The 12,024-nt window shown below is 47.4% G+C and overlaps 1 protein-coding gene across 3 annotated transcripts in view; it reads left to right on the top strand.

Moving 5' to 3' along the window:
* The window catches only part of LOC126174936 (CD2-associated protein-like), an 87,743-nt gene that overhangs the window by 17,156 nt on the left and 58,563 nt on the right, over positions 1-12,024 (top strand). For all 3 annotated transcript variants that reach the window (XM_049921404.1, XM_049921396.1, XM_049921412.1), the window contains one exon: positions 3,419-3,535. In XM_049921404.1, the coding sequence (XP_049777361.1) occupies positions 3,419-3,535 (117 nt within the window). The remainder of the gene's footprint in view (positions 1-3,418; positions 3,536-12,024) is intronic.

Genomic DNA, 12,024 nt, shown 5'->3' with positions numbered 1-12,024 from the left:
GTGTTATATAGGATTCAGGTCAGGACTCGGTGCAGGGCAGTCCATTACAGGGATAATATTGTCGTGTAACCACTGTGCCACAGGCCGTGCATCATGAACAGGTGCTCAGTTGTGTTGAAAGATGCAATTTCCATCCCCGAATTGCTCTTAAACAGTGGGAAGCAAGAAGGTGCTTAAAATATCAATGTGGGCCTGCGCTGTGATACTGCCATGCAAAACAACGGGTGCAAGCCCCCTCCATGAAAAATACGACCACACCATAACACCACTACCTCCAACTTTTGCTGTTGGCATTACACACTGGCAGATGACGTTCACTGGGCATTCGCCATACCCACACCCTGCCATTGGATCGCCATATTGTGTACCATGATTCATCACTCCACACAATGTTTTTCCACTTTTCAGTCATCGAATGTTCACGCTTCTTACACCAAGCGAGACTTCATTCGGCATTTACCGGCATGATAGGTTGCTTATGAGCAGCTGCTAGACCATGAAATCCAAGTTTTCTCACCTCCTGCCTAACTGTCATAGTACTTGCAGTGGATTCTGATGAAGTTTGGAATTCGTGTGTGATGATTTGGATAGATGTTTGCCTATTACACATTACAACCCTCTTCAACTGCTGGCAGTCTCCATCACTCAGCAGATGAGGTCGGCCTGTACACTTTTGTGCTGTACATGTCCCTTCATGTTTCCACTTCACTATCACATTGGAAGCAGGGGACCTAAGAATGTTTAGGTGTGTGAAAATCTCGGGTACAGACGTATGACACGAGTGACACCCAGTCACCTGAACACGTTCAAAGTCCATGAGTTCTGCAGAGCAGCCCATTCTGCTCTCTCACGATGTCTAATGACTACTAAGGTCGCTGATATGGAGTACCTGGCAGTAGGTGGCACCACAATGCACCTAATACAAGAAAGGTATGTTTTTGGCAGTGTCTGGATACTATTGATCACATAGTGTAGTTCAGATGTTGGTTTATCCATAGGCTCATAAGAGACTGAAAACATTGCTAAGATTTCAGATGATACCTTTAACTACTGAAATGCGTGCGTGCATGCACGTGTGCTCGCTACTGCAGCTGCAGTTGAACCGTAGTGAAGATGTCTGTCAGGTGGAGTGGGCAGTGGGGGGGAAAAGAAATGGCAGTGTTGGAGGGATGACTGACTTAAGTCTGTTAAGAGCGGCAGCAAGACAGGAATGTGCACTGGTGTACTCAGTCTGCTGTATTGGGAATGAGAAAGGTTGGAGGTTGGTGTGGGACAGGCACTATGGAGAACGAGGCACAGCTTTACAGAAGTTACAGCAGAGCTGTTACATGACATGACTGCTTTCACAGGTGACCCAGCCTGTGATAGGACGGTACAGGATATTCCTATGAAGAGTCTGGAACAGTGTGTAGGTTAGGTCTTGCACCTGGGTTCTCCATTGGTGGATGGTCCTGTGGCAAGGGGTTGGGTGTAGGTGTGGTGTCAGGATGGACCAGGAAATTTCTTAGACTGAGTGTGCGGAAGAATACCACTTTGCAAGATGTGGGTTACCTGTTCCTTATTTCCAGGCAAAGAAGTAAATGGAATTTCTGGTTTAGAACGTATCTAAGTTGTTCCAATTCATCTGATAATGGGTAATGAAGGGGATGCTGCTTTGCCTGTAGTCTACAGACAGCATATGCTCCAAATTCTCTGACCACCCCCATGAACCAGCTGCAGAACAAACCCCTCTTCATTTTCCAACATTCCTCTTAGACTGCAACAACTTCATTGTTGGTATTTGCTGTTTTCTTGTTGATATATTGGCTAAACATTGTTTACTCTTACAGTTTATGGATCTGAAATCTTATTTTTTAGATGTTGAGAATAATTTTGAAAATACAGAATCAATCACAAATGTTCCAGTGTTCTAATAGTACAACATAGAAGTTGATTATATTCTTCAGTATACTAATAGACGTTCGATCAGGTTTTGTTTGTCAGTGGCTGTTAATACAAATTTCATTGAAACAGAGTTGGAAGCCTTCTAAAAATCTACAATGCCAGTAAGAATGGTAATTCATAGTCACAGTTCTGAGTACAATCATTTCTTCTTATTTCTGTAAATTAACTGTGTAATAAATCTTACTCATAAGCAAAGTGTACCTAAGTTTTTCCCCACTGTCACTTGTGCATCATGAGTCACTACTGGGAATCATGTGTGTTCTGACTACATATACATACTCCATGGTAGCATACATTTTATGTTCATAATGGAATTCACTCCAGTAGATAAACAAGCACAATGTATTTACAAAACATACAACAGCTTTTCCTCCAACACTGTTAACAGGTGGTGTCTTAAATACACCATCAGGACACTGTATCTTATAATTATGTACAGTTCTTTTCTTCATGGTTTTTAGATGATGGTTACTTTTTCTATCACCACATGGTAGCTGTAAGTAATCAAATTGTGAAATATCATTGTATTGAGAAATGAGATGTTACATGAAATCAGTTGAAAATTTTACTATACAGGATGGGGCAATTTACACTGATATCACATATATGTAACATCCCTTTATCTAGAGAATTATTAGGACGTACGTTTCTCCTTTTTACTGTGTGAATGACAGTAACAATATGCAATGGAAAACATAAGGAGCATAATGAGGATTTCTGATGTTGTAAATGAATTTTGAATTCCTCTTTACATTTCATCTTCTGTTGATGACACAAACATGAAGACACCTTAAGAGAGAAGTTGAAATTGGAAGTCGGAAATGAACACGATTAATGACAGAACCACCAGATCTGAAAACTTGTTTCAGACTGTGATTTTTGGGAGCTACAATCTACTGTTACGACTGATGCTTTGTATATAAGTGGACTGTGGAATTTAGGAAGAAGGCAAATCAACATCTCTTAAGTGTTAGATAAAATATTTTGTGATTGTAATAATGATGGTTCTATTTTTGTAGCAAGAATATTCAGATGAGTCAAAAACTAACAGCATTCTCATAAACAACATATATTCTCAAAATGTAATTCTTGATAATTCTAATGTTTTTAAGTCAAATTTCTTTATTGAAGTGTACATAAGATATACATTTCTGCGTACAATGTTTCTCTTTGTGAACTAATGTAGTGCCTGTTTCCTGCCTCTTTATTTCTCCATACAACAGAGCTTTACTCTGCTAAAAAAATTCTTTACTTTCTGTGCTTCTTGTTGTCCTCCATTTCATTCTTCACCACAGTACCATCCTCTTGTACTCAACACCACAGTCTACTATAGTTTAACCTTCCTTGCACTTTTATGTCTCCATACTGTTTGTTTATAATGATTTGAAATCTGATCAATCTTGAAGTAAACATAATACAGGTTTGTGGAATGAGATTGTGACTCTACAAAGGAATTTATTTTTGCTAAACATAGGTGAAAGTGAAGGGGAACTATCAACATCTGTATCTAGTCCGGATTCCAGCCAGCTGCTTGATTCTACTGGGAGATCAGATCAGGACACAGACTCACCTCTTCTGCCACCAAAACCAGGTAATTTCTGATTTGTTTATCATTCTTCTTTGTCTTCTTTTAGAGAACAACTTCAGTGATCAAATGAAATACTTCAAAAAGGCAGTTCGCAATACATTTTGCAGTATCTATGAACGAAATTGGTAGAAAAGTGACACGGCAAGTAAGTTTTGATTTTATCCACAATGGATGTGAAATTTCAAAGTGAAAATGTATTCTTAACCATTCATGACAAAAAAAGCACAATTTTTCATGTATTATGAAAATACATTCCTTCAGTGCCAGAATAATTTGTGACACAGAAGTCTGTACTTCAAGAAAAGCTTGCCCATGAGTAGTGAACGTCAATAGAATAAGTCAGTACATATGCTGACAGCGAGTGTTGTTAGTTTTTCAGCAATAGCAGTTCATATGTACTTTCTCCTCTGGAAAATGGCATCCAGACATAACACATCACAACGTAATTAAGCACCTCATGTTTTTAATCAAGGAATCGCACACTTCCACCAAGGATCAAAGATAACGTACATACTCCCACTCCCCCCCCCCCCCCCTGTAGAAATTACCAGGAATTTGAATTAGAGCACATACAGTAGATCCTAAAGGCACCCACATCAAAAATGTGGTTGATATTTAAGGTAGCTGAACAGATGACTTCAAAACTAGAACAATTCCTTAAAATTTTTAAGCATGTTGTTGCAATTCTTGTAACCTGTTCATTAAGTATACATCCATTTTTCACGTATGCTATGTAATCTTTAATTGTTCCAACATAGATCTGATCTAATTTCCTACCCTCATTTTGCATGTGCAAGATAGATTTTCTTCAGTTTGCAACAAAAGATGCCCAGTTCCATAAATTAGTGTAAAAGTCCTCTTTTAGTAAAACTTGATAAATACACCCAACGCATTGTTACGTCTACAGCGAGTTCTTGTGGTTGCCAGTTTTGGTAACTACAGACCTAAGGTTTTCATTTCAAAAGTTGTTTGCAGCTCGTGGTCTAGTGACTAGCGTTGCTGCTCTGGAGCATGGGGTTCTGCGTTAGATTCCCGGCTGGGTTGGGGATTTTCTCTGCCCAGAGACTGGATGTTTGTGCTGTCATCATCATCATCATTCATGACAGTGGCTAGATAGGATTGTGTAAACATTGGGACTTTGTATGGGTGATGATGGCCGTGCAGTTGAGCACCCCACAAACCAAACATCTCATTACAAAAGTAATTCTCTTCCATGTTGCTTGGTTTTCATTTTCAGTATTGGGACCAAAATCTGCAGATCTTCTGTCATGATATCTGGCATTGCTCTCACCAGGTCTACTGCTACTGTCACAGCAGTTCCCTTAGGGGTTAATTGGTGCATATATCCTTGGTATTTTATAGCCCTCTCTTAGTCGCTTGACACAGTTCACAAGTACTTATTCTCATACTCACATAGGATGCCAGACTGTAGAAAGGGTAGTCCCTCTTAAGACAATAAAGACACTTTTGTACTGCAAAATGGCCATTATTTAGTTGCATGAGCTATATTAGTGTCTCCACCTTACTGGTCAGGAATGCATGATGTCCAGTCTTCTTCCTCTATATTAATCCACCTTAAGAGGAAAAAAAACTGTGCACTACTTAGTAAGTTTTCGGCTTCTTTTCACATGCACTTCTGTGCTTACTCTTTATTAACGAGACTTTGGTGTGTGTTTTGTTTATCAGTTTCATACCTTCCATCCGTCTTGTTTTTAACATACATACATGGTATCCTAGATAGAGCATCAGGTACTGTGATTTCAGTTACTGCTATGTACTTAATTTCAAAGTCAAATTCTATGTTTGTTAGCTCCCATCTTGTTAGCCTGCTCTATTACAACTTCATAGTCATTATAAATGATGATGCCCATTTGTCTGTTCCTACTTTTGGTTTTCCACCAGCCAGATAAGAGCCAAACTTTCCGAATCCAAATAATATTGCCGAACCTTTCTTTTCAGTCATGAAATATTTTCTTTACCTCAACATTAAGATTGCAAAAGCAATTTTTTAGACTTTCTTTGTCGTGTGATTTCTTATAACGGTTATGAAAGCAGTCCAAACTGTCACAGCTTAAGTAGTATTATGGGTACACAACAGTGTGATTCAAATATAACACTGATTTATTTCATCCGAAAGGAATGTTAATCATGGAGTATACAGCACATATCAAGTTATAGATATCAATATCGTCAGAGTATCAACCCACAACATGCTCCCCACCCTGGTCAGCTTCTAGATTGATCATCATTTGAAAGATACCAGAGATTATCCCCCCTGCGGGTCCGGGGTAAGAATAGGCCCGAGGTATTCCTGCCTGTCGTACGAGGCGACTAAAAGGAGTTTCAACCGTTTTGGCCTTCCATGTGATGGTCCCCCTTGGGGTTTGACCTCCATTTTTCAAAATTCTACAGAAGTACGAGCCTTTTGGGGCAGGACACCTTACGTGGTGTACCACTGGTCCTCAGTGCACTAAGACACTGGCACTCAGCATTGCACCGGCGTTGTAACCGTACCCACTATTCCTCAAATTGGGCCTAAACGCCTGATGGGTTGTCAAAGTTATGCCCATAGTGCATTTCCATCTGCACCAGCGATCATGATGGACTTTCCATGGCACCAGAAATCCAGCACGGTAGCCAGCCCGTTGTGGTGGGGTCGTCATTTACCCTCTAGGTTGTAGCCCCCTGACAACACAGGGATCGTACTCCCGATACCTGAGCTGCACCCTCCCCACGTCGGCCAAGGAGTAGATGCCCGTCTCCTTGGGGCATCAGGACTCCCGGCAATGGTCATCCTGCCAGTTGGCCCTTGCTGCGGCTGGGTGGCGCCCGTGGGGAGAGCCCCTGGTCGGAGTGGGTGGTATCGGGGCGGGCGTTTCGCAGATGAAACGTCAACACGTCTCAGGTTGCTCTGCGGCAGAGTCTTTCAAACGAAAAGGTACCGTTTCTAGTTCTGGTTCTCCTGCCCTTTCCCCCTTGGCCACTCCATGGGAGGAGGGACAGGCCCGCCGGCTTGGGGCGAAGTACTTCCCCCGCTATTTGGTCTGTTCTCGAACCAATGGGGGGACATTCGCCACCTCCAAGCCCATGTTCTTTGTTCAGCACATTGAAGACATCTTCGGGGAAATCGAGGCTCTCAGCAAGATGCGTTCAGGGTCCGTTCTTATCAAGACCACCTCCGCCACACAGTCGGCGGCGCTCCAGGCGTGCGACCGCCTAGGGGACATCCCAGTATCCATTGTCCCACATCTGGCTCTAAATAGGACGCAGGGGGTTATTTTTCATCGTGACCTCCTGCTACAATCTGATGAAGAACTCAGGGCCAACCTGGACCGCCGAGGCGTGCATTTCGTCCGGCGAGTCCAGCGCGGCCCCAAAGACCGTCGCATCGACACTGGGGCCTTTATCCTCGCCTTCGAGGGGGACGTTCTCCCAGAGAAGGTAAAGGTGATGTGCTACCGGTGTGACGTGCGACCTTACATCCCGCCTCCTATGCGCTGTTTTAGGTGTTTGCGCTTTGGGCACATGTCGTCACGGTGTGAGGCTGAGCCCCTTTGTGGCGATTGTGGACGTCCTCTTCGTGAGGAACATACATGCACCCCACCACCTCGGTGCAGTAATTGTCCTGGCGTCCACTCGCCTAGATCCTCAGACTGCCCCGCATATCAGAAGGAGAAGAAGATACAAGAAATCAAAACTTTGGATCGGCTCTCTTATTCTGAGGCCAGGAAGAAGTATGACCGCCTCCATCCCGTGCCTTTGACCACTTCGTTTGCCTCAGTTGTGTCCACTCCTTCCGCGGTATCCTCACCCCTATCCTGTCCCCCCTTCGCCTCCTCCGCCCATCAGGGGGCTCTGCCTCCGCCTCCCAAATCCCTCCCTTCCAAATCCTCCTCCCCCGTGGCCCCCACCCCCTCTGCCCCAGGGGCCACCCTTCCTCCTCCTCCTCCTCCTCCCCCCACGCCACCTGAGAAGCGATCCTCTTCTCAGGCGTCCATCGGGGAAACGTCCCGGACCCCAGCTTCCGAGGTCCGGCGTTCCAAAACGGACCCCGTGCGTGAGGACCTCCTTCGGGTCCAGCCCACCATCCCTGTGCCTCCTCGGCCTTCCAAGAAGGCCTCCAAGAAGAAGTCTCTATCCCCCTCTCCACCCCGGCGCGTTTCGTCTGACGCTCCATCCGTGAGTCGCTGCTCCCAGCCGTACTCAGTTTCGCCGGGACGCTCTGCTGCCAGGTGCTCAGCTGGCCTTTCGTCGGCAACTGATGCAGCCCCTCCTACACAACCAGGGACAGCGGCCGCAGCTGGCGACGAGTCGATGGAACCGGATCCGCCTCCCGTCGGTTGTAGCGTTGTTCCCTCGCAACCTGGCCCTCCGCGGCCGTCGAGGTGACCAGTTCTTCCCCCGTCTCGTTCCCCCAACTTTTTGACTAGCGATGGCGTTGTTTCATTGGAACATAAGAGGTATTCGATCTAATCGGGAGGAATTACAAGTGCTCCTCCGCCTGCACTGTCCGCTCGTCCTTGGTCTCCAGGAAACCAAGTTGCGCCCGACTGACCTTATTGCCTTTCCCCACTATACCTCGGAGCGGTATGACCTCACCCCTGTGGACGGTATCCCAGCTCATGGTGGGGTCATGTTGCTCGTGCGGGACGATGTCTATTACCATCCCATCCCATTGACCACCCCACTCCAAGCAATAGCTGTCCGCATTACTCTTTCTGCTTTTACTTTTTCAGTTTGTACCATCTACACTCCACCGTCATCTGCTGTTAGTCGGGCTGACATGATGCACCTGATCGTTCAGCTTCCCCCGCCGTTTTTATTGTTTGGCGACTTCAATGCCCATCATCCCCTTTGGGGCTCTCCTGCATCCTGTCAAAGAGGCTCACTCTTGGCAGATGTCTTCAACCATCTCAATCTTGTCTGCCTCAATACCGGCGCCCCGACTTTCCTCTCGGACTCTACTCATACCTACTCCCACTTGGACCTCTCGATCTGTTCTACCACTCTTGCCCGTCACTTCGAGTGGTATGTCCTTTGACACCTATTCGAGCGACCACTTCCCCTGTGTCGTTCGTCTCCTGCACCACACCCCATCCCCACGTCCTTCGAGCTGGAACATACTGAAAGCTGACTGGGGACTTTACTCCTCCCTGGCGACCTTTCCGGACCACGATTTTCCCAGTTGTGACGGTCAGGTCGAATACCTCACGGCTGTTATCATCAATGCTGCCGAACGTTCCATTCCTCGTACTACTTCTTCTTCACGTAGTGTTTCCGTCCCCTGGTGGAACGAGGCTTGTAGGGACGCTATCCATGCTCGACGACGTGCTTTACGCACCTCTCGCCGCCATCCTACGTTGGCGAATTGTATTGAATACAAACGACTCCGAGCGCAATGCCGTAGAGTCATCAAAGACAGCAAAAAAGCTTGTTGGGCCTCTTTCACCAGCTCCTTTAACAGTTTCACTCCCTCTTCCGTCGTTTGGGGTAGCCTGCGCCGGCTGTCGGGCATTAAGGCCCACTCCTCGGTACCTGGCCTGACCTCAGGTAATGAGATCCTTGTTGATCCTGTGGCTGTCTCCAACGCCTTTGGCCGCTTTTTCGCGGAGGTTTCAAGCTCCGCCCATTACCATCCTGCCTTCCTTCCCAGGAAAGAGGCAGAAGAGGCTCGGCGACCTTCCTTCCACTCGCTGAATCTGGAAACTTATAATGCCCCCTTTACTATGCGGGAACTTGAACGTGTGCTTGCACTGTCCCGGTCCTCTGCTCCGGGGCCAGATGCCATTCACGTTCAGATGCTGGTACACCTTTCTCCGGCGGGCAAAAGCTTCCTTCTTCGTACCTACAATCGCGTCTGGACCGAAGGTCAAGTCCCCATGCGTTGGCGTGATGCCGTTGTTCCTATACCCAAACCCGGGAAGGATAGACACCTTCCTTCTAGTTACCACCCCATTTCTCTTACAAGCTGTGTCTGTAAGGTGATGGAGCGCATGGTTAATGCTCGGTTAGTCTGGATTCTTGAATCTCGACGGCTACTTACTAATGTCCAATGCGGCTTTCGTCGCCGCCGCTCCGCTGTTGACCACCTTGTGACCTTGTCGACATTCATCATGAACAACTTTTTGCGAAGGCGCCAAACGGTAGCCGTGTTCTTCGACTTGGAGAAGGCTTATGATACCTGTTGGAGAGGAGGTATCCTCCGCACTATGCACAGGTGGGGCCTACACGGTCGCCTGCCCCTTTTTATTGATTCCTTTTTAACGGTTCGAAAGTTTAGGGTACGTGTGGGTTCCGTATTGTCCGACGTCTTCCTCCAGGTGAACGGAGTGCCTCAGGGCTCCGTCTTGAGCGTAGCCCTTTTTGCCATCGCGATCAATCCAATTATGGATTGCATTCCACCTAATGTCTCAGGCTCTCTCTTTGTCGATGACTTCGCGATCTACTGCAGTGCCCAGGGAACATGCCTCCTGGAGCGCTGCCTTCAGCGTTGTCTCGACAGCCTCTACTCATGGAGCGTGGCAAATGGCTTCCGGTTCTCTGAAGAGAAGACGGTTTGTATCAACTTTTGGCGATATAAAGCGTTCCTTCCGCAATCCTTACATCTCGGTCCCGTTGTTCTCCCATTCGTGGACACAACTAAGTTTCTAGGGCTCACGTTGGACAGGAAACTGTGTTGGTCTCCCCATGTCTCTTATTTGGCGGCCCGTTGTACACGTTCCCTTAATGTCCTCGGAGTTCTTAGCGGTTCATCTTGGGGAGCGGATCGCACTGTCCTGCTTCGCTTGTATCGGTCCATAGTCCGATCGAAGCTGGATTATGGGAGCCTCGTCTACTCGTCCGCTCGGCCATCCCTCTTACGCCAGCTCAACTCCATCCACCATCGGGGGATACGTCTTGCGACCGGAGCCTTCTACACTAGTCCTGTCGAGAGTCTTTATGCTGAAGCTGCCGAGTTACCTTTGCCCTACCGACGCGATGTACTGCTGTGTCGGTATGCCTGCCGGCTGTTGTCTATGCCCGACCACCCCTCTTACAAGTCCTTCTTCGCCGATTCTCTCGACCGTCAGTACAGGTTGTATGTGTCTGCCCTGCTGCCCCCCGGAGTCCGCTTCCGTTGCCTGCTTCGACAATTGGATTTTGCCCTCCCTACCACCATCAGAGAAGGTGAGAGCCCAACACCACCTTGGCTCCAGGCTCCGGTTCATATTGATCTCGACCTCAGCTCCCTCCCGAAGGAGGGTACTCCGGCTGCAGTGTATTGCTCACGGTTTGTCGAACTTCGTGCTCGACTTGCCGGTCACACCTTTATTTACACCGATGGCTCCAAAACTGACGATGGTGTCGGCTGTGCCTTTGTCGTCGGGGCCGCCACCTTTAAATACCGGCTCCTCGACCAATGTTCCAACTTTACGGCCGAGCTTTTTGCTCTCCATCAGGCCGTTCAGTATGCCCGCCGCCACCGCCATTCATCGTATGTACTCTGCTCTGACTCACTCAGTGCTCTTCAGAGCCTTGGAGCTCCCTATCCGGTCCATCCATTGATTCAACGGATACAGCAGTCCCTCCATTCTTTCGCTGATAATGGTGGTTCTGTCAGCTTTCTGTGGGTTCCCGGCCATGTAGGAGTGCCTGGGAATGAGGCTGCGGATGCTGCAGCCGAGGCTGCAGTCCTCCTGCCTCGGCCAGCCTCCCATTGTGTCCCGTCATCTGACGTTCGTGGGGATGTATGTAAGAGGCTTGTGTCGTTGTGGTGGGATGCTTGGTCATCCCTCCAAGGAAACGAGCTCCGGGCAGTAAAACCGCTCCCAACTGCTTGGACAACATCCTCCCGACCATCTCGGCGCGAGGAGGTCCTTCTGACCAGGTTGCGGATAGGGCATTGCCGGTTTAGCCACAGCTACCTGCTCTCCGGTGACCCAGCCCTGCAGTGCCCTTGTGGTCAGGCATTAACAGTGCGCCATGTTTTATTGTCGTGTCCCCGTTTTAGTCAATTTCGTGTTGCCCTGTCCCTGCCATCTACTTTACCGGATGTTTTAGCTGATGACGCTCGAGCAGCTGCTCGTATTCTGCATTTTATAACTTTAACTGGCTTGTCCAAAGACATTTAACCTTTTTACTTATTTTATCTGCATCTTTATCAGGTCCTTCTGGTGTCCCCCCCCCCCCCCCCCCCCATCCCCTTGAGTTTTACCAGATTCCATGTGCTCTAACAACAGTGACTGGGCGCTAATGACCTCAGCAGTTGAGCGCCCTTAAACCCAACCAAAAAAAAATACCAGAGATTATGGACCCTTCATGGTTTGTAAGGCTACAGTTAATACCTTCCCATGTCTTCTCATATGCAGGATATTGTGTCCACACCTTCCTCCACATGTGGCATGGACGAACATCATCCTGGAGAAGGTTTTAATGGTAAGACTCACTCAGCTGGTAACAAAGCCTTTGTATGTTGAGGGAAGTGAGCCTTCAGTGTCTTGCAAGCTAGGCAG

This window comes from Schistocerca cancellata, chromosome 1 (assembly GCF_023864275.1).
Source record: "Schistocerca cancellata isolate TAMUIC-IGC-003103 chromosome 1, iqSchCanc2.1, whole genome shotgun sequence".
NCBI classification, from domain to species: domain Eukaryota; kingdom Metazoa; phylum Arthropoda; class Insecta; order Orthoptera; family Acrididae; genus Schistocerca; species Schistocerca cancellata.
The sequence above is the reverse complement of the archived record's forward strand: the minus strand, read 5'-3'. Positions and strand labels throughout refer to the sequence as shown.